Source organism: Furipterus horrens, unplaced genomic scaffold, assembly GCF_987537825.1.
Source record: "Furipterus horrens unplaced genomic scaffold, mFurHor1.1.pri manual_scaffold_6, whole genome shotgun sequence".
Lineage (NCBI taxonomy): Eukaryota > Metazoa > Chordata > Mammalia > Chiroptera > Furipteridae > Furipterus > Furipterus horrens.
This window is the reverse complement of record NW_028327176.1, coordinates 29482432-29508771: the sequence shown is the minus strand read 5'-3', so window position 1 is coordinate 29508771 and position 26340 is coordinate 29482432. Positions and strand designations below refer to the sequence as shown.

Genomic DNA, 26340 nt, shown 5'->3' with positions numbered 1-26340 from the left:
GGCTGTGCTTCTCAAACTATCTGTGGTGAAAGACGTGTGTTTCTCATTTGTTTTATTTGCAATCTAATACATGGCCCTAGTACACATGACTAATATGTAGCTCATACCACAAATGAGTCACCATGTGATATTAACATCCTAACTTGTCCATACCCTGTCCAACAAGATGAGGTCACTGATGTCGCTCTTAGATGTTGTGGCAATGTCAAGTTGTCGTGAGAGTTTCTAAGTGCTTACTGTCAACTTGTGGTCTTCTCTCTTCACCACCGATAGCAGGCCGTTCACGGACCACACCATTCTTGAGTAGCACTCTAGGGATTAGGTTAGGAGACTGGGGAGTATCCCGTATTATGACAGCAGAGAGCACACGTGTGTGAGCCAACTTCTGTTGTCCAGACAGACTCCCAGAAAGTACAGCCAACATTATAGCTCTAGTCAAACACTGTACTGAGGTGTATCTGGGTAGGTGTTAGCAGACCTGGATTCTAATCCAGATTTTGCACCTAAGTCAAGATATAACTATGGGTATAACCCTTTACTTCTATGTGATTGAGAAGATGACAAATTTGAACTATGCAACCACTAAGGACCCTACCAAATCCCAAGTGCCATGCTCTCCTCCTGACTCATAGATCCACAGACCACCTACATGCTCATGACTCCTAAATGTATATATCTCCAGCCTGGATGTCTCCCCTCAATGCCAGAGCCACACACCCAGCTACCTTTGTGGCACCTGCCCTCAATATCACAGAGACATCTCAGATGGTACATGATCAAAAGGTAGCTCCACAATAGCCCCTCCACCCCTTGCAGGCTCTCCCATAAAGGGTAATGGCAACTCCATCCTACCAACTGCTCAGGCAAAAATCCGAGTCATACTCATTTTCTCTCTTTACCTCATAACTCACTTCCAACATGTCAATATCATTCTCAATTTACCTGCTTAAATATATCCAAACACCAACTTCTTATCTGCCATGACCCTGATCCTGTCTCACGGCAGTGGCTCCTAACAGACCTTTGATCCTGCCCTTTCCCCTCTGCTGTCCACTCATACACAGTGGCCGGAATCCTGTTCAAACCCAGATCAAGCCCCTCCTCTGCTCAGACCCTTCCAACAGCCCCCACCCTTACTCCAGAGCAAAGCCCTGCATGAGCTGGCTCCTTGTTGCCTCTCCCTCCTCCTCTCCACTCCAGTCACACCGGTGTCCTTGGCTCATGCTTTCATTTCCTGCAGGACTCTACCCAAAGGTCTCCCTCGACCCCGAATGTCTCAGAGTCCCCAACCCCTACAAATCACATTCCCCTTTCCTGCTTAATTTTTCTGCTTAGCAGTTACAGTCATGTAACTTACTATTACTTATCTTGTCTGTGGTTTGTGTCCCCCACCAGAATGTAAGTGCCATGAAGGCAGAGAGCATGTGTGTTTTGTCAATGCAATAGCCCCAGTGTCTTATACAGTGCCTGGCACAAGGTAGGCGCTCCATACATTTCTGGAATGAGGGAAGGAGTGCTGCGGGTTGCGGGTCCGGCTGGTCCAAGGTCCTCTGGTTGCCCTTTCTGCACTTGGTCGCCAGACCCAGACAGCAACCATCTCAGCATCTAAGGGGACGATTCCAGCATGTGTGAAAGAGGCCTGTCTCCTGTGTCCTCTCTCCAAGGCACTGTCTCAGGAGGGGACCGTGAAGAAGTCCAATCCTCACTACTGACCCAGCTTCCAAATCCGCTGCTTTGCACCCTCACCTCTGGAAAGGAAAACACTGCCTAGGATGGCTTTTTAAAAAACGTAATCCCATGTAAACCCTTCAGCTGTTTACCTGAATTCCATTTAATCTCCTGTAGAGATGCCTCTAAATCATCTGCTCTCAAGGAGTCAGGAAAGAACCAACTCCTCCTCTGAAGATGTTTTTATTGCTCTTGCTGCTGAGAAAACAAGTTTTAATTTCAATGAAGAGAAGAAGCACAAAGCAGCAGAGCAATTATTTATAGTTTTTTCTGCAGTGCTGGATTATCTAACCACAGGTCTCACAGTGTGTTTAATCTCCAACAGGTAAAGGGTTTCACCCACTTAAATGCACCTTTGGACAAACACACCAGGCCCCAGCTGCAGGTGCATGTGTGACCCAGCTGGACCTTCCATTTGTCCCCACCTGGGAGAGCATAAAATGCTCCCAAAGCCAGAGCCATACACAAGGAAGGTTTCCCTCTCCAAGGGTGGGTGTGGGGCCAGAAGGCCAGGCCAGCCACATAAGGAGGAGAGGGGAGGGGAGAGGAGAGGGTCTCTTTCTATCTCTAAGGATAAATGGGATGCCTGATTTATATCCAACGACAGTCCCTCTGAAAGGAACAAGATAACCCAGAATCTTGAAAGACAAGAAGCATTTAGAGGCCCCTGGAGCATGCCATCCTCCCAGAAGTCCCTTCCACAAAGTCGCTGACAACCAGGCCCCATTGTTTACCCCTAACACTTCTGGGTACAGGTCAAGCACTCACCATCTGCTGGGAAACTTGTTCCTCCTAAGTGCTGTTGGTCTCCCTTGGGTTTGCTCTCTGCAAGGACCTAGGGTCTTTGTAATCACAGAAAACTCACCCTATGTCCAAAACATCACACGTCTTACCTCATTTAATCATGACAGCCTGAGGAGGGAGAGAATTATCATCCCCATTTCCAGATGAGAAATCAAGACTTCCACTTCTTCCCACACCTGCCTAGCCACTCTCCTGGTGACAGGGATTATAATGTATTTTATGAATATGGTAACCATTGTCTGAATCTCTTTCATTCTTATTCTAGAAGCTTACATCCCTCCCAGAGAGAGGGAGAAAAAACAGCATGTTTAGCCTGGCCACCAAGAAAGAAACTAGGGACCACCCAGGTTCATCACCAGATCAAACAGTGAGGCAGGTCATTCTCTCAGCTGAGCATATTCATTTCATTAAGGCCCTTTATCAACTTTTTTTTTTATTAATAGACTTTGTTTTAGAGCAGTTATAGGTTTATAGAAAAATTGATTGGGAAGTAGAGTTCCCAAATACCCCCTGCACTCTATGAACACAGTTTCCCCTATTATTTACCTATTATATTATTAGTATGGTGCATGTTATGATTGATGAGCCACTACTGATACATTAACTAATGTCCACAGTTTACATTAGGATTCCTCTGTGTCATATGTTCTATGGGTTTTGACAAGTACATAATGGAGTGTCCATCATTACTGTATCCCACAGAATAGTCCCCCTGCGCTAAAAATTCCCTGTGCTCTTACATGCTCATTCCTCCCTTCCTCTCCATGGAAACTGCTGATCCCAAATCACTGACAAGAAAAAATTCTGGAACTAATAAGTAATCAGAGTAAGGTTGTGGAATACAAAGTTAATATACAAAAATCCATTGCTTTCCTATATACTAGCCATGAACAAATGAAATTTGAAATTCAAAACACTTTCATTAGCACCCCTCAAAAAGTACTCAGGTATAAATCTAGTACAATATGTATACAGTCTCTAATGAGGAAAACTACAAGCCTCTGATGAAAGAAATCAAAGAAGACCTAAATAAATGGAGAAGTAGTCTACCATTCAATTTAAAAACCAAATTCTCTAACTCTCTCTGTTGTCCTGGGCTCAAATTAAGAGGTTTGGAAAGGCCTTCCTTCACAATGACAGTTAACAGAAAAATCCCCTAATCAAAGGTAGCGAGTGCATGTGCAGCTACAAATGAAAAGCTCAGGGCCCCCATCCCCGTCGGCTGCAGTGGGGAAAGAGGCTCCAAGACAGGACTGCCAGATAAAGGCAGATTAAGTGGTTAGTACATGTATCTCCCACATATTGCATGAAACATACTAAAAATTCCTTTAAATATGTGTAGTTTCCCTAAAATTCAAATTTAACTGGGCCTCCTGTGTTTTCAGTGGTAATATCTGGCAACCCTACTCCAGGGCCTTCAACCAGGAAAAGCAATAACCTGTTAGGTGTATTCAGCACTTGACATTTTCCAAAGATTTTTCAACTGTTTTTCTCTCCATATTTTACTACATGTCTTGAGGGAAAAGCAGGACAAGTATCTCCCCATCCTCCTTAACCAGAGAAAAAGAAAACAAGGCACTAAACAGTGGTGGGAAGGCCACACAGGGCACGAACGCAGCTGACTCGAGCCGTTCTCAAGCCCACCGTTTCAGCCCGCCCAGTGGGCTTCAATCCTGGCTAATCTTGGAGTCACCTGGGGAGCTGCCAAAACCACACCCCTCCCTGAGCCTCACCCCGAAAGTGCCTGATGGAGGTGTTCCATGTCTTTGCTCTCCAATGTGGTAGCTGCTAGTCACATGTGACTAATGTCACAGAGAAACAGCATTTTCAGTTTCGTTATTGGAAGTAGTTTCCACTTAAATAGCCACACGTGGCTTGCGACATATTGGATAGCAAAGATCAATACCCTCACCCAATTTCTCCCCCCACCACGTGATTTAGAAGCAAATCCCACACATTATTTCATCGAGGTATCAATATCTTATAAAGCTTTGCAGATGATTCAAATATGAAACCACTGTTGGAGACCAATGATTAGTCAATCAAATATTCAATACTGCAACACTTGATTTACTCAGAGGACAAACTTTCAACAAGTTCACAACCTTGAGAACAAGGTTCTCAACCTTGAGTGCACAGCCTGTCACCTGGGGAGCCAGACCTATGCCCAAGCTCCACCCCCAGAGATTTGGGTTTATTTGTTTAGGGATATGAATCTTTTTTCTTTCCGTCCTCCTCCTCCATTCTTCTACACAGTCTTCTTGTGATTCTAACACGCAGTCAGCATTAAGAACCACAGTTTTAAAGTCCTTCTATAGAAATCACGTTCCACAGACCAGCATCACCACTATCGCCTGGGAGCTGGTTAGAAAAGCAGAATCTCGGGGCCCACCCCAGACCTTCTGAATCAGAATTTGTACTTTACCAAGGTTCCCAAATGACTTATATGCACTATAAAGTTTGAGAAATACTTAAAAACAGTGGTTCTCAAAGAGTGGTTCGCTGACCAGTGGCCTCAGATGACCTGGAAGTTGGTTAGGAATACAAAGTCTTGGGCCTCACTGCAGACCTACAGAATCAGAAATGCTGGGAGTGGACCCAGCAGGCTGTATTGTATTTTAACCAGCACCCACTGGTGATGCTGATGCACGTCAAAAGCCCACTGCTCTGGAGTCTAGAACGTAGCTCCACATTGCCCACGCATCAAGTAATGATTATAAAAACAGCACTTTCCTTCAAAAGAGGAGCTGCAGCTATCCTCAGGCTCCCACGCAAATAATTATACATAAATTAAGATATCTCTTTATGATCCATGACATAGGAAAGTAACTAGGAGTAGTGAGGAGAAATTAAACAGAGAAAGCAACCTGGGGTCCCTAGAAAAGTACAGGACAATAACTGATATTTATAAAAAGGCCCAAGTTGTTAAATCCCGTGGCTGTATTCAGTACATTCTCCTTGAGAAGGCAATGAGTTTACATTTTAGAAATATTTCCATTACAACGTTTTACATTTCTTTCAAGTGAAAAATAATTGCTTAGAACAGTCTATTGTGGCAAGTATTTTATTCCTAAAACTGTGTGTGGGATGGGACAGGGGAACAAGAAGAAAGGTGCCACCAGGGTGGCATGGTGGGACCCAAGACCATTTTCTACTGGAATTTCTGATAAGCTTCTTTGAGTCTTGAATTCTTCTGAGGACTGGGGCAAAGCTACAGACCTTCTGCCCTTAATATGCATGTCCAGAATAAATAGAAGATTTTGCATGCAGGGTGAGAGGATTCAAGGCCCCTAGGCCAAGGGAGCTGGTGCTGAAGACATGTATTCAAAGGCAGAAAACAGGAGAGAACAGAATGCAGCTGTTTCAGGGGTAGGACCATTCAGATTCCATGCCAAATCCCAGCTCACTCTCTAACCAGCTAAATGACAATCAGAGACTCAGATTCCTCTAAAAAAGTTGGCTGAAGGAAGGGCAGTTTTATTGTTGCCATTCTACAGGTGAGGAAATTGCAATCTGGAAAAATGAGGGGCTAGTCTAGGTGAGCCAGAGACAGGATCAAGCTTTAAACCTTAACGGTCTTCCAACTGGCCCATCTATTGCCAAACACGAGGCTATACTGCCTACCACACACTCCAGGTCAGCCAAGCACACCAGGCCCATCTTTCCTGCCCAAGGTTCAGAGCCCATCTCCTAACATCCAGAGGAAGCCTGCATGTGTGACCACTGATGTCCCCTCCCAATTAGGAGAGACCCATCTCTGCCTCCAAGCCTCTATTCAAGGCCAGGTAGAGTTGGCCAGCCTATCCTTTAAGCCCCAATGAATCCTGAACAAAGAGAGCTCTTAAATCTGCGACACTGTATTGCACTGACTCTTTTGCAATGCTATTCCTACTAGTAAACCGTGAATTCCTTTAGAGTAGAGCTGTGTGTGACTCATCTTTGCATCCCCAGAGCTGACCAGTGAGCCCTCAACTGGAGGGAGGGAGGGAGGGAGGGAGGGTAGGCACCACTCCAGCCCTCAAAGGTTCATAACAGAGCAGCCTTTGAGCCTTTGCAAGAGTTAATCTACCCTGGCATTGTTGTGTTTGCAGACAAGTCTGTCTCCAGGACTAAACTTTAAGCTCTTTGAGGATGCAATTGAGTTTTCCTATCTTTATGTGGGATCTACCAAGAGCCACATTATATAGGAGGCTCAGTGGGTGGCCCTGAGACCCTCCATTTTCCTAAAGAGTCAAGGTCTTGCAAACAAAATAGCCTGTAGGCTGAATGCTAATAAACTGTTAAGAAATGGGGAGCCTAATTCTATATACCCTCCTTCCAGTAACCACACATCAATAGAACAAACTGTGAGTCTGGCTGTCCTCTCCCACATCCCCACAGCCACCCAAATCGCACATACCGTCCGTCTGGCCCCACTTTTTCTCCTCCAGCAGGGCCCCAGCAAGCTGCGGGGATGGGGGCTGCAGAGCCTGCAGGCACCAGGGAGCAGAACTGAGAACCGGGAGGCCATATTTTTCATAATGGTGCTCAGCCAGAATGCTTTGATCAGGGACAGGATCAGAGTTTCCAGCGCCAGAGTAGCCTCTACCAGGGCTGGAGCCCGGGAGCACAGTGCACATGTGACTGGGACAGCATGCAAACATGACTTTTGCTTTGTTGCTTAGTTGCTGCCATTGTTCAGAGGTAAAAATTTTTGTATGTAAACAAGTCTAGTGTATGTGTTTTTTGTTGTTTTTTTTTTTTTTTTTTTTGGCATGAATGGAATCATACTTTTCTAATGTAACCACTTATTTTTAACATCTTTCCCCATTAATACATAAAAATAAGCCTAAAAACTTGTAACACTTGCTGATAACTCCATTTAGGGAGGTACAAAATGTGCCTTAGTTATAGGCTTTGCACTTGTTTCCAGTATTTTGCTTTTTCTCGTCTGGCAATTTGTCTTTGCACCACCTGTGCAGGTTTGCCAGTGGAATAAACCTGCAGTAAAATGTCTAGGTCAAGGGAAACTCCAGTTACATCCCACCAGCAGTTCAATTGGCATTTACTGAGTACCTACCATGTGCAAGAAAGAGGGTAGAAGGAAATAAGTTTTCTTTTAATGACACCAATGGTAATGACACTGATCTTGGATACCTGACCCCAAGCAGAAAGAGGCCATTTATTGGCAAGTGGATTAAGGGAATTTATACCCTTTCTATATTTTTCCTATTGTATGTACATATATTTTTATGCTAAATATTAAATGTGCCAACCTAACACATGGGTTATAAAACATTACTGCACAGCAGGCAATTACATGGCATATTTACCCCAATCTATTTTACATCATAAGTTCTTTTCACTGTCTTCGGTACAACTCGGTATGTGATAAATTATGTGCACACAAAAAAATATCGCCTTGCACTTTTTCAAAATTATCTCGCAGGGGTTGCAAGGATTGCCTGTGGGGGTCAGAACCAAACTGATCTCTAGCCTCAAGCCAACCCCTGATATCAGCCCCAGCATGAAGGAGCATTAACAAGCTCAGTTTGCTGTTTCCCCAGCCAGAAAACCTGTGAGTAGGGGCCAGGGCTCTCCACTTGGGTTCTGATTTCCTGAAAAGCCATATGCTCACTGCTCTCCCTACCCAGACTCTTTCTCTGCCCCTACCCTTTTATCAAAAGTGAAAGTCTTACTGCAACAGCACATGAGCCTTGGCATCAAAAATCTGCGTTCCTCACTGGTTCCCAGCAAAACACTTGTCTGGGACATGGGTTAAGGAGCAGCCAAGAAGAGGTCATTGATCTCTGTCTCCAGGGCTCAGAGGCTTTGCCATGAGGAGGAGCCAAGGCTTTCCAGATGTTCCACTGAGGGGCTGGATGGGAGCCAGAGGAGCCCTGCAGATCTACAAAGAAATGCCTGTTCCCCAAGTGTGCACCATGCGCCATCAAAAGCTCTCTGAAGACTGCCCTCCAAAGTGGGCAGGCCTTGATGCAGACTTGTGTGGTGACCGTCTTCTTGCCTTTTCCATCACTCCTCATCCACAGCCACCATCCAGCTCTGGCTCTCCACCCCTTCCACCACACCCCCTCCCCCAGCACCCACATGCACACGCATTTCCCCCAAACTACTAGCTCTGGTGTCTATAGCATCATTGCAAAAGCCAACCAGGTTTGAAAAACCAGCAAACTTGACAACAGCCTGGGAAATTTTGGTCTCACCTGAGAAATCGGTCCTCAGAGGAGTGCCAGCCCATCAGGGTTCCCAGCTACAAATCTAAAAACTGAGCTCTCAGCTCCCAAGAGTACAGTTCCCTCCCTCTGGCTCTGCCCATCCTTTCTGGAAAGAAAAAGGTCAGAGATACACTGAACAACATACTACCTAAGTTTAAGTTTCCTGAACAGGAAACCAATCTTAAAAACAGCACTTAGGTGATTACATGGCAATGATATCATATCTCCTACTAACACCAATGATTCAGTCATTCATTAAAGAAATATTTATTGAACATCTGCTATGTGCCAGGAACTATTCCAAGTAGCTAGGAATACAATGATAAAATGATTTTTTCCAATGGAATGATTCTTGCCCTCTTGTCCTCTAGAGGACAAACGATAATAAGTGAACAAATAAATACTTTCAAAATGTACCAAGTACAATAAAAACAGCAGCTCAACAACAAAAAGTATTCCCAGAGAGTATGTTATGTTATAAAAATGGAGGCATGCCCTGGCCAGTGTGGCTCAGTTGGTTGGAGCATAGTCCCATAACCAAAGGGTTGCAGGTTTGATTCTCAGTCAGAGCACATATCTAGGTTGCAGATTCAGTCCCCAATTGGGATGTGTACAATCCTTGGTCTGGGGGCATACAGAAGGCAACCAATTGATGCTCCTCTCTTGCACCAATATTTCTCTCTCCCTCTTCCTCTCTCTCTCTCTAAAAAGCAATGAAAAAAAAAATTCCTCGGGTAAGGTTAAAAATTTTAAAAATATATATATGGGTAAATATATATCTATGTTTATATCTATATCTTTATCCAGTATGACAATATAGAAAGAAAATTGGATTAGACTTTACATATGTGTATGGAGCTTTACTTTTAAAATGTGCTTTCATGCCTATCAACCCATTGTGCCATCACTCACTGTTGAGTTTGCAGTGAGGGAACGCACCAGTATGCTCATTTAATTGAGCAGAAACAGAAGCCCAAACATGTAAAATGATTTGTTGAAGGTCCACAAGTTTCATCCTTTGAGTGTCTATTTACCAGATGACCATAGAGAAAATGAAAATGTCAGCCACAAATTAGAGGAAGCTATTTGCAACAACTATAACTGCCTCTGAAGCAATAAGAAATAGACAGAGGCATAATAGAAAAATGCATAAAAGGAATGAACAGATATTTTTCAGGAAAAGATCAAACACCTGTAGATACATGAGAAGATTCTCATTATCATTAATAATCAGAGAAGTACAAATTAAAACTATACTGACATATCACCCATCATACTGGTAGAAATTTAAAAGTCTTACAATACCAAGTATTCATGAAATATAAAGCAACTGGAAATTGCAAGTATGTCTGTGGTAGCATCAATTGGTACAATCACTTTGGGAAACGATGCATCATTATCTAGTAAAGTTGAACATAGACATACATGCTGAACCATCAGTTCCACAGCTTAGTTAATAACCTAAAGAAACCCCTCATGCGAGTGTGCCTCAGGATACAGTACTGTCTGTAACAGTAAAAACTTAAAAACAACCCAGATGTCTATGAGTAAGAGAATAAATGAATTTTGATATGTTACTGGAAGACACAGCAATAAAAATGACAGAACCACAGTCACACACATCAAGATGGATGAATCTCAAAAGCATAATGTTGCAGGAATTGATACTATTTAAATAAAGCTAAAACGTAAGTAAAAGCAAAATAATATATATTTTTAAAGCGTACATATAGGTGGTAAAATCACAAAGAGATGTAAGAAAATAACAAAATTCAGGATAGTAGTTACCTTTGGGGAAGAAAGGGTTAAGATAAGGGCAGCAAGGGGGCTCAGAGGGCTGCAAAGACACCAGGCATGGATTTTTTTTCCTTAGTCTGGATCATGGGTACATAGGACACATGATAAATAATGATATAATTTCACAACAAATATAGTGGAAGGGAGGGAGAGCAGGGCCGATTTAAATTAATCCCAAAAGACAGAGTGATTCAAGGAAAACAAACCACAGTGGGTATGCTTTCCAAAGTCAAAGAAATGACCGTTGGTTCCTTTTCTAAGGCAAGGAAACTGAAGGCCTCATGCCATACAGGAGGTGAATGTTACATCGGAAGAACCCTGGTTTGATTTATGTTTTAAAAAATTAAAAATAAAAGCAAAATAGGTCCCTGTCCAGGCTGAGCTAGGTGTTTCTGGTTGGCCTGTCAGTGTAGTGGGCACAAGGGCTGTAATTACAGCCCGGGAGAGGTCGAGTAGCTAGTGGACATCTGTAATTAAGCAGGTGAAGTCTGTCTTCCAGGCTCCAGCTGCTCTGCTGACAACCTCAGTGACCTCAAACCCCCCCTACTGCAGGCAGTTCTCGACTTTCATATGTTTAACCTTCAAACGTTCAGCCATGAGCTGGCCATGACATTTCACAGTGGTGCTCTCTGTTTGCCAAGCCACTGAGGCACCTCCACACCTTCACCATACTTACCTGGACAGCAGCCACTCATTAATTCATGGAACAAACATTTCAAAATTATTGCACATCCTGCCACTGTCTCAGACCGTGAAGGTACAGCAAAGACCAAAATAGACATGGTCCTTGCCTTCACAGCGTTTAGTCCAAAGTAGGTGTTTGTGCAAGTATTTGAATATGTGTATTTTATTGCCTCCTTCCCTTTTTTTGCTAAATAAAACTAACGGGTAAAGAAAAACGTGAAAACGTTGGCCCTTGTGATAAGATGCCTTTTTTTTCTACTTCAGAGAATAGTCTAATAGAGCAAACCAGTGAAGAGTCCTCAGGGGGCTGTAGAGGCCCCTGTTTAGCCTCAGTGGAACCTTCCCAGCACTTAAGCAGGTTGACAGGATGCCCAGAAGACAAAGTGAGGGGGGAGATGCTAGGAATATCACCAACGACAGTGTCTAAACAATGAGACACAATGCGAGAATTTTATAATGTGTTAGTTCTCTGGGAATTAAATATCCATTATAACATCTAACTCGGTCATTCAAACTTCCACCTTCAGCTACCTTTTTAGAAAGCACTGTGCAAAATGAAGGAACTACCTATAAACCTAGCTGTGGGTCTTTTATACACAAGAAGATTCAAGAGAGCTTAGGTTTTCATCTTCCTAAAAGGGTTGGTCCTTTTTTTGTTTCTGTTTTTGAGTTATTTAATAAGCATTAAAAGCTTAAATGACCATCAATGTGAAAACTCGGAAGATAAGATTTCAAATATCAGACGAAAGGTAGGTCAAAGGAATAGGGAGGAGACAACCACCTTGCTGGTGCCCTGCCTCACACTGCAATATCAATTACGTCCTCCTTCCTGACTTTGTGGAGAAAATCCTTACCTCACAGCAGGCATGGACAGCCTGACAAAACGATGTTTCCCCTAAAACTGGGAGGCTTTGTTGACACTCTTCGTCCCCTAGGTGGACCTCTTCAGAGACACACACCAATGGACTACTCTTTAATAAGTAAACTTCACATGCATATCCGCATGAGAGAAAATTAGGGTCAACTACTGATATTACAACAGACTTTTCTACTTACGTTCTTTACAAGAGTGGTACACATTTAGGGTCCATTCAAATAAAGACCTTCCCTAGTTTTTTGGAAACAAGATTCAATTCTTACATTTCCATTTTTGCCTAAATTAAAAAAATATATAACTATTCTTTAAATAGATGCTAAGATCCAACTTATTCCTTTTTCCCATTATTTCATCCACTCTTTTTCTGCCCTTTTACAATATGGGCCTGGAATTTTTTTAATAAAATAAACATTTGCCTTATTCTCCTCCATTAGTATGTATTTATGGAAGTTATCTGTTATAAATATTTAGATCATACAAAAGACCATTAGAAGAATCTTTTCTATATTTTAAAACACTTGGTCACTGTTTGAATACCTCCAGAGATGGAGAGCTCCCTACTTACTGTTCAAGTGCATTAAACTGCTGATGAATTCTGTCTATTAGAGTCTCTTTCCATATATTAAACTAAGCTTAAAGCCGCCTTGCTATAATTTCTACCCTTATGGTCCTTGAACTGCCTTAAGGAGCCCCGGGACAAGTTCTCTTCCTCTTCTACTTGGTCACAGGATCCCATGATTTGGCCAGCAATAATTGAGTCTGGTGGAAAGTATAAAGAGAGATTAGGAAACCTTCTTACTGACTTACACCTGTATTCAGAAAGTCCTCAATCTGAGATTCTGAAATCCCTGAGCATTCATTGAATCAAAGTATCTTAATATGCTGTCAATACAATTCACTTGAGGGCCAGAAGCACTCAATGATTTGTTCACCTTCAACTGGCTGGTTAGTAGGAGAGCCAGGAACAGAATCCAAGCTTCTGATTTAAAAGAAAGGTGTTACTCCCATTATACCTCACCATTAAGCTGCCTAATGCCAAATTTAATGTAACTAACTAGGGCCTTGTGCCCAGCACTAGTGAGGCCCTGCAATACTCATGGCTCCCAGGGATTTGGTCCAAGTTCAGAGATGGCCCTTGTTCCCAGGCTGGTTTTGTGTAATTTGAATAGCAGGACAGTGCTCCAGGTTCAACACTGCTATATAGTGAGGCCAGCCAGTAGGCCCATAGGTGCTGGGCCAGCTCTCAGCTCTGGGCCCATTTTATAGAAACCTCTGCCCTTGAATGGCTTGTGGCTTACTGGGATGGGCAGGGCACAATCAGGACTCTAGTTACAGGGACAATATAAGCATATGAGTACATGATTATACAAAGAAGAGTGTGGGAGCAAATACAGTGTCATGGCCCAGCAGGTGGGAGCATGTGGGCCAACGTGGAAAGGAAAACTTGAAATCAAATTTTGAAAGCATAGAGAAGTAGTTGAATAAACAGGGAGGGGTCAGGGTATTATAACTGGGGACTTGGTGTGTGCCTTAAATACCAGGCACAGAAAGCATAAACATGCAAGCCCACGCACACCCATGAAATTGATTGGGATATGAAACAACTGATTACCCAAAGCCAAGTCAGGCCAAACACCTTGTTTTTCTCAATTGTTTCCCTTTAAAGTGACATTTTTTCCTGTTATTTCATTTAGCCACACATTCATTTATCCAACAAGTAAAAATTAGGCCCCTACTGTGTACTCAGCACCTAATCCTGAACGCCCTCGGCATTACCCCACACATTAAAAGGCAGGTGCAACTCGCCTACTCAGAGGAGGATCACATAAAGGTAAGTTCTAGCAAGGTCCCTGGGTGATTTATTTTAATTAAAGCCCCAGGAACCAAGAGAAAATTAGCACAGTGGGATCAAATTCAAGCACCGCTCAATACTTGAGGGTATTTATAGAAAGAAAAAAAAAAAAACCACACACACGCACACACAAAAATCCAATATCCTGACTGGTTGCTTTTTTTGTCTTCCTGGTATAAATTGGTTCTCGGTCTCCTAGCTGAAGAACACTATGCGATCCATTTTGACCTTCTGAATATGATTAAAATCAGGACTGGAAAAATAAGACCTGGACATTACCCACCCTTCCTCAGAATACCAAGTGCCTTCTCAACTCCTTTGGCAGAAGAAAGGAAAATGGGGGAGGAAAAAACACTAAATGGTTGCAACTTGGGAAAGAGAGAGATCATTAGATTTCCCTCTTAATTTTCAACCGAGCACAATTGGAACTTGCCTATTGCCTGCTCAGCATGGCTCAGAGGGAATTCACAGGTCTTGCAGTTGCTACTCCAAGTGGTGGCCGGGGACCAGCAGCCTGGCATCTCCTGGGAGCTGGTGAGAAATGCAGCATCCCACCCCAGGCCCACTGAGTCAGAATCTGCTCTTTCATAGGATCCTGGGGGGTTCACAGTCTGAAACTCCTTAAACCTCGTTATTCCCATATGTGAAACAGGGATGACAAAACTTACCTGGCAGATCCATTTACTCTTAAACAAAATAATCTCTACATAGAGATTTGGCTTTAAAATTTTTTTCTCTTCCCCTTCCCCCTTCCAGGTGTCTGTGTGCAAACTCCTCTTGCTTGGGACTCAGAATTAGACAGGAAGAAGGGGTGCTTAGTCCCACATCCTCTCCACGTACAGAGGAAGCCACCAAGGCCCAGGTAGAATAGGTGACTTGTTGCTGCCATGTCCTAGTTTGGGTGCTCCTAGAGGGCAGCGCCTACGGCTTTTTCATCTTTGTTTCGCTGGCTCTTAGCCTGGTGCCTGGCACACAACAGACTCTCAGTATATGTTTGCTCAGTTAATTGGTAAATCAAGTAATTAGCTAATTGTGGAAAAGGAACTACAATGCAGGTGTCTAGGAAATCCTACTCCCCACACCTGAAAGTGAACTGAACTTCCCCTGAGTTCGCTCTTCCTGACAATTCCAAAAGAACTCACACCTGGCTAATACTGGAGGCCATTATACTAAACATCACAGTTATTTTCAATGTCAAAAAAACAGGTATTGAGTACCTGGAGAGTAGAAATAACCTACAGGCAGCTGATTTGCTCTGCTTAGCTGGGTAGAAGGTACCCAGCTGTTAAAGCCACTGGGTCTTTGGAGATGTCCAAGCTTGGTTTGAGTAGCAGCTAACCCTAAATACTGCAGAGTACTCTCTGGCACCAATAAAAAAAACCACCGTGGGACTGTCCATCCAGGGAGAGGTGAGGCCCTCAGCAGCAGCTCTCAGAGGCAAGTGGCTCCCTGGAGTAAATACTGTTCATGTATCAGTCACTCACCACCCACTCTGTGGGCCAGCTACCTTGCCTACCTGCCTCTCCATACAGGGGCACTCAGTCCTCGGTGACAGGCACAATCTGATGGAATCCCTAATTTCTGCATATCCCATTACGAAGTAGAGGTGTCAATGGGGCAATGTAGAGCATTATTCTTCGAGTTCTCTGTCCTTCCCTGTGTCATTCTATGGATTTGATGGGTCATTCCTCTCTGATGGGCTCTTTGGGAGCCTGTCATAGCCTCTGGCCATGGGTAAGTCACTGTCTCTGAGTTGTATGGGAATGGGCACATTTCCACCTAATTAATTTTTTCAAAATTTCTAAGTAATTGTTTTAATAGCTCATACACATACATGGGAAAGAAAAACGAGATTACAGGCACTGACAGGAAAGGGTCCCTCCTCTCTAAATCCACCTTTTCTCTTCCCTAGAGACAACTCCTATCTCCAGTGTGTTATGTGTACTTATCAAGAAACGCCCCCCCACACACACACAAACACACACACTCATGCATGTCCACTAGAATGGATGGCCCCTAAAGGCAGAGATTTGTTTATATTGTTGCTTCTGTGCCCTTAGCACTGATAAAAGTGACTATCATAGCCCTGGCTGCTGTGGCTCAGAGGATTGAGCATCAGTTTGCGAGCCAAGTGTCGCTGGTTCGATTCCCATTCAGGGCACATTACTAGGTTGCACATCAGGTCCCCAGTTGGGGGCGCAAGTGAGAGGCAACCACACAGTGATGTTTCTCTCCCTCTCTTTCTCCTTTCCCCTCTCTCTAAAAATAAAATAAATTAATTAATTAATTTTTTTTAAAAAGTAACTTTCATAGGTGCCCAATCGCTATGTATTGAATAAATGAATATACAAATCAAGAGATATTTCTGAAAAGTTCAAATTTTGGTCAATGAAGTTCTAGTCCTCCTTTATTTTATCACCTGATTGGATATATCTTCAGTGGACAGTGGCCCTGTTTCCTCACCCAAGGAGAGGGGGTACCTGTTACTACCTGCCTTTCAGGGCTGCTGCGGGGAGCTGCTGAGGACATGTGGAAGTGTTGGCGGATGTCATTTATGGATTGCCTACTCCCCCAGTGTAAAGGGGTCTCCTTGGTGGTCCCACTGCACCCTGTTCTACTAACAGCTAAAACATACTACTGCTCACCTATTAGCCCTGCACATCCAGGGCCTAGTATATCTTAGATAAGCAACTAAGTGATGTTTCCAGTGAACGAAAGCGAGGCCGAAGGAGAGACAGAGCAGGTGATTCAGAGACATTCATTCTCGTCTGTGTGTACCTAGGCAAATGCACACACTTTCACAAGCTCCCACAATTTCCCACCCAAGGTTTACAGTAAAGAAGGAAGATAAAAGCCCCAGTTAGCAGCTCAAATAAGATGGTGAATGCACTTGATGGTGAAAACTGAATGTTTCAACAAAGCTAGGTAATAAGGAAAATCAATAAGACTGTCAACGCTGGCCAATTTCAACTGGATAAAAGAATAAAATAATTGGTCCTAAAGGACAACTCTCTAAATTAGGTTAAATGAATGGAAATATGCTTTTGTTTTAAGCCAAATCATGATGATATCAACAAGAGTAAATGATTAAATTACAGGCCACTTTGACCCAGTATGATCTGAGCTACAAACATGAATTTCCAAAAACAATCTTCTTGGTAAGACACAGAAATGATATATAGCAAGACAACAGAGAAAGAATGGGAGGCCATGCCAAGAAACACAGGGCTCACTTCTTGACTAAGGCTCTATTATAAACTCACCTCTTCTGTAAGTTTATTTCTTTAACATGACTATTCCTTCTTCAATTACTTCATTAGTAAAACAGGCCCACAGGACAATAGACAATACACATTTATGCTTCCATAATGGCCAAGGGGAAGGGGACTTTAGGAGTGATCCCAAAGTGCTCTGCTCTCCAAACACTCAGGATTCAATTGTTTTTCATCGCTAATGGCTGCCATTTGGTGTTGCTATCCATGGATGATTCATTTCCAAGGAACTGCTGTGCCTCTAGAGCCTATTTGGAAGGAAATGAGGGTTTCTTGGCTTATTTCTCCTCAAGTATTTTAGCATTGTCTCTCTGTGACACTATAAACCCTTTGATGGAGCTTTGGTGCTCACTGCTTTTAAGCTGACTCCCCTGGTCACATCTGGTACACAGGGTCACTTCTAGGAACAAGCACTTATTTCCATGGAACAAAAGATGGAGCCAGAAATCTGGAGACTAAGGGACCTGCTCCCTGGGTCTGAGTATCAGTAGAAAGCAGTTATGCTGGGGGGAATGTGGGGCACACTTTGCAAGATCAATGTTTTTGAACATCTGGATTTTGTTATTTTCATTCTTATCAAGCCCCAAGGCTGTCTCTCTCCACGTGCTCCTAGCGAATCCCACAGGCCCATTGATGTCTGGGAAGCCTATGCAGTGAGCCAGACCAGGACCTCATTGCCTAAGCCACCACCCAGGAGGCAGACCTATCAGCATTTTGGAGCTTGTGTCTGACTTTGAAGTCTGCTGTTTGGGAAGGTGAAGAGTCTCTTTAACCTCTCAAGCAATGTTTCTCATTAGGGACTGAACAGAACTTGAAAAGAGAAAAAGTAGGAGTACTGGGGCTTGGTGCCAGGACACTAGCTCGATAGGCTGGAGAGGAGGAGAAGGCTGGGGGTGGTAGAGTGCTTACCATGAGATGCCACGAGATTGCTAGGGGAGAAAAGAGAGAGTGTGTAGAAAAGACCACAAAGGGTTGTCTGTACTGGGGCCTGACCTTATAATCATCTAAGTCCCAGGCTTATAAAATGTGCTCTCCTCAATGTCTCAGACTTGACCAAACTTGACCTAGAACGGTCCTCCTTGTTTGGGGCCAAGGTGGGTGAGAGGCCTTGACCATGAAAACACATCCAGGAAGAACTGCCTTTCCCCCTTCAAACACAGCTTAATCATTTAAGACATTTCATTTTCTTGTTGGCATAGCATAAAAATTTCTGTCTGCAACACTGATGACTGTCTTTGTTTGAAAGCTCCTAGAGAACACAATTTGCAGCTCTTTAATTTATCATGTCTATCCAGACTTCTCTAAAAATAAGAGCATCAAAGCTGTCTTTGACAGTGATGACATGATCCCCTCTGCTCAGAATGGCCTCCCCACAGCCTTCCCTGCCAATCCAGTCGACCTCACTTCTTTTAAGCCCAAGCCCTGCTTCTTCCATGAAGCTTTTCTGCGTTATTCCAGCCCCTATGTATTCCCATTTAAAGAACTCCCAGCAGTCCCAACTGAACACACAATGTGACATTGCCTTGCATTGTTCTCTAGTGCTTTTGGTCTGCAAGCTCTGGATCCCTAATTCCACTGCAAGCTTCCTGAAGGCGAGGCCATGTGTTCTTGTCAATGCCATCTCTTGCTGTACACCTCCCTCTCCACTTCCCCTTCCCCAAATCCAGGAGAGGCACCAAGCTGGGCGCATTGATGAAAGCTCATGGGTGAATACTGTTCATGTCAACAAATGATTCTTTCTAACTATCTGATAATGAGAAGGCATTGTATTATATAATGTCAAATTTTGAAGGAACAAGGTAATATTACCAAGAGAAGCTTCAGTGGGATGCTGGGATCCGAGAGATGTTTTCTAGATAGAAGCTGCCCACTGGCTGAGGCCAAGTTTCAAGACGTTCCGCCTCTATTTTAGTCCTGAGGGCAGCATTCTAATGTTTGCCATGGGCTCAGGTAAGAGAGATGACTAACCTGTAGGGGGCTGTGTCAGGTCTAGGTACAAACCAATGCTTCGTAATGGATCCACCTTTCAGAGAGCCCAAGAAGCTGGCCATTCCTGAACTGGGACCAACCGCATTTCCATTTCTAAGAGAATGGGAAAAAGATCTGCTTTTTCAATGAATGAGACTCTCTGAGCCACCTTTGGGTTCAAAGCTAATAAGTTTAGCTTTATAGTTCTGTAAAAAGCTTGCTGGAGAAAAGAACTAAAATAAAAAGAGCAGCAGGGAAGTCTTTGCCTTGTTAGCAAACCCATTATCAGGCCATGATTCAGGGCAGGGCACAGGATCGCTACCCATGGTCTGGACCCAATAAGGCCATGTAATCAGCACTGTGGCCTTGGGCATATCACATGACCTCTCAATGTCGCCATCTCCCACATGGAGGTCATACTGTCAGGCACTTGATCTACACACATTATCATTTCAGAATGGAGCAAAGCTGGTTTGATGATGTCTGTCTGCGCAACTTGAAAAAAAGATCAAAAGGGAGCCACAAAGATGAGTTAAGATTTCTAAACTACCCCATCAGAAAGGCTAAGGGATTTGATTGATTCAGCCTGAAAAAGAGAGGTTTAATCACAGTCTTCAAATAGATAAAGGGTTTTTACCCAGGGCCAGTGCGAGCATGGGGGCCACATGTTCTCAGTCTGCACTGAGGAAGGGAAGCCACAGCCCAGGCTGACAAGAAGACGTTTCTCACATTAAGGGCCACAGGACACAAACAAGCTAGAGGATATATTTCTGGGAAATAGTTCATTGGGGGTAGTATGGAAAAGAGAGAAGAGAAGGGAAAGAGGGAGCTTCACTGGGGAAGAATGGGAAAGAGAGGGACAGAGGGAGAACGGGAAAGAGGGAGAATGGGGCAATACTGCGGCGAGGTGTGAACACTTCAGAAAGCAGTCCCATAGCTCCTGCCAGATGTATTAGTCTGTAAATTACCTCTTTGTCACCTTGCTCTATTCTTGAACCTTTCGAACATACATGCCCCTGAGTCAGAAACCTGCCCTCCAACTATTTCTCTGAACTGTTCTCTTTCTGAACCTGCTTGCTGCTCCTTTGTGGGCACTGGGTTAGAACCATCCCCACCTCCCTGCCCTCGGGTCTGCAGGGCCTTTGGGCATTTACTGAGCATCTCCTATGTGCGAGGGCACAGCACTGAGGCACTGTTTTTATAACAATCCTATCATACATGGTACCTATCCTGGGTATGATTATCCCCATATACGGGTGAGAAATCTGAAGCTCTAAACTGGTAAGCACTAGAGCCAGGATTTAAATCCAGGATTGGTGAACTCTTATGCTTTTCCCGCTCTATCTGCTGCCAGTTCCAGAGAGGAGACTGGATGCTTTCTATTGCATGTGGCTGCAGAAAAGAAGGGGAGAGGGTGGATCCTGCCCCCTCCACATCTTCTGTTTCCACGAATGCAGTCACCCAAGGACCTGACTTAACAGCATTATTTATGATGTATATGGCGCAAAAATCATTCAAATTATTCTTCATTTTATGGAAGAAACAGTTTGGTGATCCAAACATACCAGTAAGGCCTACTTCTTGTTCTTTCTGCTGTTGGTTTAGACTCTGAAGAACTCTCCGAGGTGAGCATTGCACCCGGATGGAAGACAGGGAAAGAAGAGTCTAGAAAGTCCCAGGCCAGACTGCTTGCCCCTACTCTGGGAGCTTGCAAATCAGGGTGCAGTGTCATATTATTATGAAGAATGGAAATAACAGACAAATTGCTTCACAACAAAGGAAGAAATACTAACTATGGTGCACAGCAGGGAACAATAGTTTGCTCATTTGAGAATTATATTGCTGTTTATGCTTCTGTTACCTAAGCTAATTATGCTCTGATTTAAGTCTCTGGTGAACCTGCAGTGCCATATTTACCAGGAAGCCACGTGGTTATTAATGATGATAAAAACAAAACACTCAGAGGCACCTGAGACTGGAGGATTGATCGCAAGCCTTCCAAAAAGGGTTGCTACTTGGGATGATGTAAAATGCCTCACACAGTACCTATCAGAACAGTCCCTTTCTTTCAACCCCTTCTACCTGCTACAGGTAGCAGCCAGCCCTCAGCCTTGAGCTCTGATAGATACCTACTCAAATTATACCAAAGGACAAAATCACGTGACCGGAGATGACCTTAGCGGTCATCCAGCCTGACCCCTTTCATCTGGGGTTAGGCTGCCTGGCTTAGACAAAGCACACGCTGGCCAAATCCCATTATGGTGAAGTGCACAGGACATGCAAGCAGTGCAATTTTATTAGACAGTTAGAAATCACATTAGCTCCAACTCGAGCAGACGTCAACATCCAGGCTTTCTGCAGCGGGTTAGTAAGAGAAAGACTCCTTTGGCACATCCTAAAAGAAGGCAGTCTACTCACACCATCTCACCCCCACACCTTTCTCTGAGTTCTGCAGTATGCGCACATGTTGTAAATTTTATTGCAAATTCTATAAATGTATTTTTTCCATTGATGGAACTGGAGCATTGGAAGGGATGCTTGGTGGCAGAATAATAGAGTGGTGAAAACATCGGTTATGCCTCATTTCAATTCTTTTCTTCCTTTTGAGGAGTACGGAGATAGGCATTTTCACCAAAGAAAGGGACTTAGACAAGAATCTACGAACGTCCATGAACTAGCTGTGGCGCCATTTTCACACTGGACTATTCTCATGCAGTGCAGGTGACAAATGTGCTGGCTACACATCCTCCACTCCTCTCCTCACCCTTTCAACCCTTCCAAAAACAAACCCACCTCTGGACCAGGAGCCCTTAAAGTCCCAGCAGCAGGACCAGGAGAACAGACGCATAGAGCACAGAGCACCACATGATCAGGTTTTAGGACGACACTGTTGGAAGTCCGCCCACCACCCAGAGAAAGAATCCAAATCCACCAAGAGCAAGGAAAAAAGAACAGAGAAATGCCTCCTTTTCTTCAGAGCAACACATGCTAGCACTTTATAAACTCTGGCATGTGTCAGCATTTCTGAAGTAAACTCCATTTATTTTAGATGAAAGATTTTTTTTTTTTAAGTAAACTAAGAATTCAGCCCAATGAGAATTGCTTTGGCCATTCACATACAATAAGCCACAGAAGCAGAAGTAAAAAAAAAAAAAAAAAAAAGCCAATTGCTTCTAATTTATTTATTCATTCATTTGTCCATATCCTTTCCCTCTAACGTAAAAAAAAAAAAATGTCTTCTATAATTTCGCAAGTCATTAATCTTTTCAAAAATCCAAGCCTCCCATTAGTTGCCCAGCATCTTGGCACAGGAAATACATATTTAACTAATTATCTCATTGCATATAGATTATGTAAGAAAAAAAGTGGATTGATTTTGCTCATCAAATGTTTCACCAGTATACAGACATACACAGATATCATGGGTTTGGTCCCAGATCACCACAATAAAGTGAGCTGTAATCTTTTTGCTGGTGGAAAGGCTTTCTTTCAACTTTTTTTTTTTTTTAAAGCAACATCTGTGAAGCACAATAAAGCAAAGAACAATAAAATGAGATATATCTGTACAGCTGACCCTCAAACAAAGGAGGATTGGGGCACCAATAACCTGCATAGTCAAAAATCCCCAGATAATTTAAGTGAGTCTTCAGCATATGCAGATCCCCAACCATGGATAAAAATATGTACTTTTAAGTCTAGCAGATTTGAGATCACATGTCTTTTTTAAAGCAATGCAAGGTTTCAACTTACTGGGTGCTTTCTTTCTTAACCTGGGTGGTGGGTACATTTCATATTACATGTTGCTGAATCCCCAAACCTACGATTCTATTCTGGGCTTTTCTGAGCTGAGAGTAGAGAAGTAAAGTTGGAAACACCAAAATGTAATTGCGACCAGGAACAGAAAATCTAAGAGACCAACTTTAGAAGGATGTTTCAAATTTTAAACCCATGCCAAAGAACTGCAGTTTAAAAAGAACCAAATTCTATTATGAGCCCCATATACACACAATTACTGAATTATTCTGAATACCTACTGAAAGTGGGTGATGAATCAGCCAAATGAAAATCATTAGGCACCACTGTCAAGTGCACTATTTGACCCACTCCTTTAAATTTGCTCCCAGAATCTCTCCTCCCATACTAAACCTTACACTAGAGCTTCCTCCCTAAAGTAGGGGAGACCATGTGGGTTTGTGATTTTGTATCTGTAATCCCCAGTATCCAGGGGCGATGCTGTAAAAGACTCAAATCTACCAGTCAGGACCTAAGTGAGCTGTTTCTTTCTGTTTGGGCCACAGACCCTAAACCTCATTTGTTCTCATTGCCAAGAGGAACCAGCCTTGGTTTTCCAATCTTTTAGCCATGACATTAAACCCAACTGTTCCATCCTCCTCCTCACAGAGAAGAGTAGAAGAAACATGTCCCAATAACTAAATTTCACTCCTAATTCCCAACCTTCTGAGACCCCAAGTCTGCTATCATCTCCCCATTCCAGTGTGGCCAGGGTTTTATTATCTAAACTTCCCTTTACCCTGGCGGCTCAGTCCTCACCACCCTGCAAGCTCCTAAAGGCAGTAAGAGGGCAAAGACAGGTTCAAGAGCAGGGAGAGCAAGAAGAAGGAAGAAATATCCAACTATCAAAAAACATCTATTCCCTGAGTAATCAGCCAGTATGAGCAGACGGCCCCTCACCCCAGTATTTGTAAGAGTAGGACTTTTTCCAGAACTGATAAAAAAAAAAAAGTAACACTTCCATAAAAGCTCTACAGAAATAAGATTCTGAAATTTGACACCTTATTTGTTTTATTTCTGAATACCGTTAGACCAACTGGTTTTACTTCCTTCCCACCACACACACAAACCCCACGGGAGCCTGCGGGGAGAGGCTGCCGCCCCCTGAAGCCTGCCTGGCGCACCATGGTGTAGGAACGCCTGTTTCATTGGCCTCACTTGGTGAGTTGCAAATACTCCCTCTGCTCCACCAAAGTTAACAGATGGCTGGTCCCTTTTGGTACACAAGCATAAGCATCTTCAAAATAACCTTTTCCTTTAAAGGGTGCCAGTTAATTAAATGTCACTATAAAGTGTCCCAGCCAAGGAGGGAAGGAAGAGCCCGGAAGACAATGGAGGAGAACAAGGCTGAGGTCCCTCTCTCCTACCTTCACCCGACGACCCCGAAAGATCGATGATCACATACACTCTGCCTTCTGGCTCCAGATCGATCTGCAATTAAGAAAAGGACAGTGACTCTGTTAGTGCATTGTGGGGGCAACCTAAGAGATCCATGACATTTCCACCCCAAGTTGCTGAAACCTAAGAGTCACAGCTTCATTCAATTCTTCAATCAGCCAAGTGTCAAGTGCCAGGTGAACTAGGAACAAAGGAGAATCCACATTTACAGGCCAGTCATGATGTTCTGGATGCCATTCTAGAAGGTCTGATATATATCCAACAGGTAGGTCATCCCAGTGGTTCTCCATTGGAAGCAATTTCGCCACACAAGGGAAACCTGGCCCAGGGGCACTTGACACAGGGGACATAAAGGTATCAAGAGACATTTCTGACTGTCATGACTGAAAAGAGAGTACTGCTACTGGCTTCTACTAGGTGGAGGCTGTGGGTGTTACCAAACATTCTACAGCACACAGGACAGTCCCCACAACAAAGAATGACCCAGCCCCAAACGCCAACAGTGTTGAGGTTGAGCAACTCTGCACTGTCCCATTCCATAGTTAAGGAAACTGTGCTCAAAGTTCCCAAGTAAGTGGCAATGCTGAGATTCTGCCCAAACTGTGTAAAGAAACCTATGTTCTTTGTACTAAACAACTGTTCACAGGGGAAATTTGGGCAGCATAAGACACTATTCCTGCTCTCCAAGTGTTTACAATCTCATTGGGGAGTTCAAAAACAGAGAACAACGCTGAAGCCAGCTTCATGATGAGAGCCAGAGTAACTGAGAGTCTGGTGAGCCTGACATGGATGGAGAAGAGCAGCCTGGGAAGACACCATGAAGGAAGGAAGGGATGGCACTCAAGGTGGAAGTGACAGCATAAGCAAAGACTGGGAACATGCCTAGTGTTTGTGTGAGAGTGAAGGACCATGACCAGGCTCAGGCTGAGTGTTGGCACATGCATTTTTGCAAAGTCCAGATTCTATCAGGGTTATGGAGAAAGACAGTATCGCCCAAGTCTTACCATTGACCTTCTCCACTCACCCTCACTTCCTCCCCCAACCTCCAAATCCAGCTAACTACTCCGATGCACAACCAGGCTGATGAAGTCATATGATGGAAGGAAAGTCAGAACAGCTGGGCCTATTTGTAGTTGAGATACCTTTGCAAGGTCTGAACCATGCTTACAGGAACTGTCCTCAATGAGAGAGTCATAACTCTGGGTCACCGAATGCCCCCAGTTGCCTACCCCTGCCCCCACAATCCCATCTGTCTTTGCAGGGCTTTACTTGGCTTACACTTCCAGGCTAGTCTCCCCAACAAGCTGTGAATTTCTTGAGGGCTGGAACCACTACCCCTCCTTTTCTCTTTTACTGTCTCCTGCAAAGAGCGGGCACACTCTTAGCAATTGTGACTTAGGAAGGGTGATTCTGGTGAATACTCTTCCTCCTTCAAGGTCCACATTGATTATGGCCTCCTCTCTGAAGCCTTTCCAGATATTCCCAATAAGACTTAATGACCCCCACATGTGTTCCCACAGTACACACGCACATCTTAACGATGGCTCCTATTCAGCTGCCTTCCGTGGTCCATATGTTTATTCCTCTGCTAGACAGAGAGCATGAGAAGCATATTTGCATCCTTCGTGCTTAGCTCACTGTCTGTTAATCAGGAGACATCCAATAAACGTCTGAGGAAGGGGGGAAAGACTCTAAGTTCAGAACTTCCACAACCTATTCTGGGATCGCTCGCCCCTCCGAGGCCCCATCCCTGCTAGGAAGGAAGGCAGGTACTCTGTACTAAAGTGACATTCAAATGAGGCAAGAGGAAAAGAGAGGCAGCTGTACCATGAGCACCACGTTTTCCCTGTGAAGGAAAAAGCTCAGCTTGAACTGACATTCTGCAGAACCCCACCCCCTACGGCCACTCTTGGTCCACTCACAATCCAGGTTCCCCCCTAGCCATCCATGAAC

General features: G+C 43.8%; 1 protein-coding gene across 2 annotated transcripts in view; it reads right to left on the bottom strand.

Annotated features, from left to right (window-relative positions):
• The window catches only part of PRKCE (protein kinase C epsilon), a 482979-nt gene that overhangs the window by 277285 nt on the left and 179354 nt on the right, over positions 1-26340 (bottom strand). For both annotated transcript variants that reach the window (XM_090281241.1, XM_090281242.1), the window contains exon 2: positions 24357-24420. In XM_090281241.1, the coding sequence (XP_090137367.1) occupies positions 24357-24420 (64 nt within the window). The remainder of the gene's footprint in view (positions 1-24356; positions 24421-26340) is intronic.